Below are 1,849 nucleotides of genomic sequence, written 5' to 3'. Positions count from 1 at the left end.
CACAGCCCGGCTCATGGTTGCCTGGCTAGCTTATGCCCCAAAATAACGACACACAAACTCTATTATTTTAAACACTGCTTGGCCCATTTCTGTTCATGTATGTAGCACCCCAAAGAGCGCTTACCGGGAAGATATTAGCCTACGTCCATCCTGGGTCGGAGCTTTATCGCGTCTGCTGGGGAGAGGGGAGCATGGCGTCTGCTCCTGAGAGCACAGCTGTCGAGTCTGAGCTCACTTCCTCTTCCTCCCAGCATTCTATTCTGTTTACTCCACCCACCTAAGGGGTAGCCTATCAAATGGGCCAAGGCAGTTTGTTTATTGACAAATGACCTTCCTCCATCAACCATGTGCATATGGATGCAACACGGAGAGTTAGGTAGAGAGGCTCAACGAGGGAGTTTTCACTAAAGCAAATAAAAAATTTCTTGTCAACTGTCAAAACAAAACAAAATGAAAGGGAGCCTGTGAGTGTTAGAACACCCAGGGAGGGTTAGAGCAGCGCCCGTGCAGCATGCTAAGTGAGTTACAGCTTCTTCATTGGTGTGGAGCAATCATTAATGGTCTCGTTTTGCCTCTTCTTTCCAAACTCAGGCATGTCTTATTTTAGATGGAGTATTGCTTTTATCTATTATTTCATCCTGTAAAAAAATGTTTAGACAATGTTCATTCTGGGCCAGAGAATGACCAGCGACCTTGTTTATAAACTGTTCCAGCCCTTGCTTCCTTTCCTCGATGAAATTGTCAGCAAATATTCCATCATCTCCTCTAAAAGGAAGCTGCCACAAAAATGCTTTCCCAGGGAGTGGGGGAACTACAACCTTGCTCTCTCTTTCTAGTTCACTTGGAAGCCACTCAAAGTCACTGTATCTTCTTCTAACAGTAGATTCCTTCAGCTTGAAGATAGGAAGATTTGTCTTGACCCTGATCTCGTAGATGGTGAACCGGCCCCAGCCGACCCCCATGGTCTGCAGGTAGCTCACATCGATCTCGAGGAAGTTGCTGGGCGGCCCGTAGGCGTCATTCAGGTCCTGTGGCTTGGTGATCTGCCGCCGGGTGTCCGCTACGGTCTCCACCATTTTGCTGTGTGACATTAAAATTTTAAATAACCCAATTAATAAATAGGGTACTGAACTGAACAAAGAATTGTCAACAGAAAAAGTTCAAATGGCCAACAGATACTTAAGGACATGTTTAACTTCCTTAGCTATCAGGGAAATACAAATCAAAACAATCATCTTACATCTGTCAGAATGGCTAAAATCAAAAACACCAATGATAGCCTATGCTGTAGAGAATTGGAGTAAGGGGAACACTCATCCACTGCTGGTGGGAATGCAAACTTGTGCAACCACTTTGGAAATCAGTGTGGCGGTTTCTCAGGAAACTGGGAATCAACCTACCTCAGGATCCAGCAATTCTACTCTTGGGAATATACCCAAGAGATGCCCAATCATACTACAAAAGCATTTGTTCAACTATGTTCATAGCAGCACTTTTTGTAATAGCCAAAACCTGGAAACAACATAGAGACCCCTCAATGGAAGAATGGATAAAGAAGGTGTGGCACATTTACACATTAGAGTTCTACTCAGCAGTAAAAAAACAATGGCATCTTGAATTTTGCATGCAAATGGATGGAAGTAGAAAACAGTATCCTGAGTGAGATAACTCAGACCCAAAAAGAGGAATATGGTTTGTACTCACTCATTAGTGGACTCTCGCCATAAACAAAAACATTGATCCTAGAGAAGCTAAGTAATAAGGTGAATCCAAAGAAAAACATATATAGATCCACCTGCAAATAGGAAGTAGACAAGTTTGCCGGGTGAAAGTTGGGATCATTGGGGTG

General features: G+C 43.6%; 1 protein-coding gene across 2 annotated transcripts; it reads right to left on the bottom strand.

Annotated features, from left to right (window-relative positions):
* Positions 1 to 515: 515 nt before the first annotated feature.
* On the bottom strand, positions 516 to 1,076 carry LOC130876464 (sorting nexin-3-like). Of its 2 annotated transcripts, none has more exons than XM_057773020.1 (2): positions 821 to 1,076; positions 516 to 695 (listed from the first exon to the last, which is right to left on the bottom strand). In XM_057773020.1, exons 1-2 carry the CDS (start codon positions 1,074 to 1,076, stop codon positions 664 to 666), a joined length of 288 nt encoding a protein of 95 aa, XP_057629003.1. In that variant the 3' UTR covers positions 516 to 663. The 2 variants fall into 2 exon arrangements, with proteins under 2 accessions (XP_057629003.1, XP_057629002.1); XM_057773019.1 differs by having other exon boundaries at positions 516 to 914; positions 981 to 1,076.
* Between the last annotated feature and the right edge of the window lie 773 nt (positions 1,077 to 1,849).

This window comes from Chionomys nivalis, chromosome 6, assembly GCF_950005125.1.
Source record: "Chionomys nivalis chromosome 6, mChiNiv1.1, whole genome shotgun sequence".
NCBI classification, from domain to species: Eukaryota; Metazoa; Chordata; class Mammalia; order Rodentia; family Cricetidae; genus Chionomys; species Chionomys nivalis.
Note: the sequence above shows the minus strand (reverse complement) of the source record. Positions and strands in the feature narration are given on the sequence as shown.

Excerpts from the sequence above, each read along its gene's own strand:
- LOC130876464 (XM_057773019.1), bottom strand. The coding sequence starts at position 1,076 with ATGGTGGAGACCGTAGCGGACACCCGGCGGCAGATCACCAAGCCACAG. Across the intron at positions 915-980 it reads GCAACTTCCTCGAGATCGAT|ACAAATCTTCCTATCTTCAA; the intron begins GTGAGCTACCTG and ends ATCAGGGTCAAG.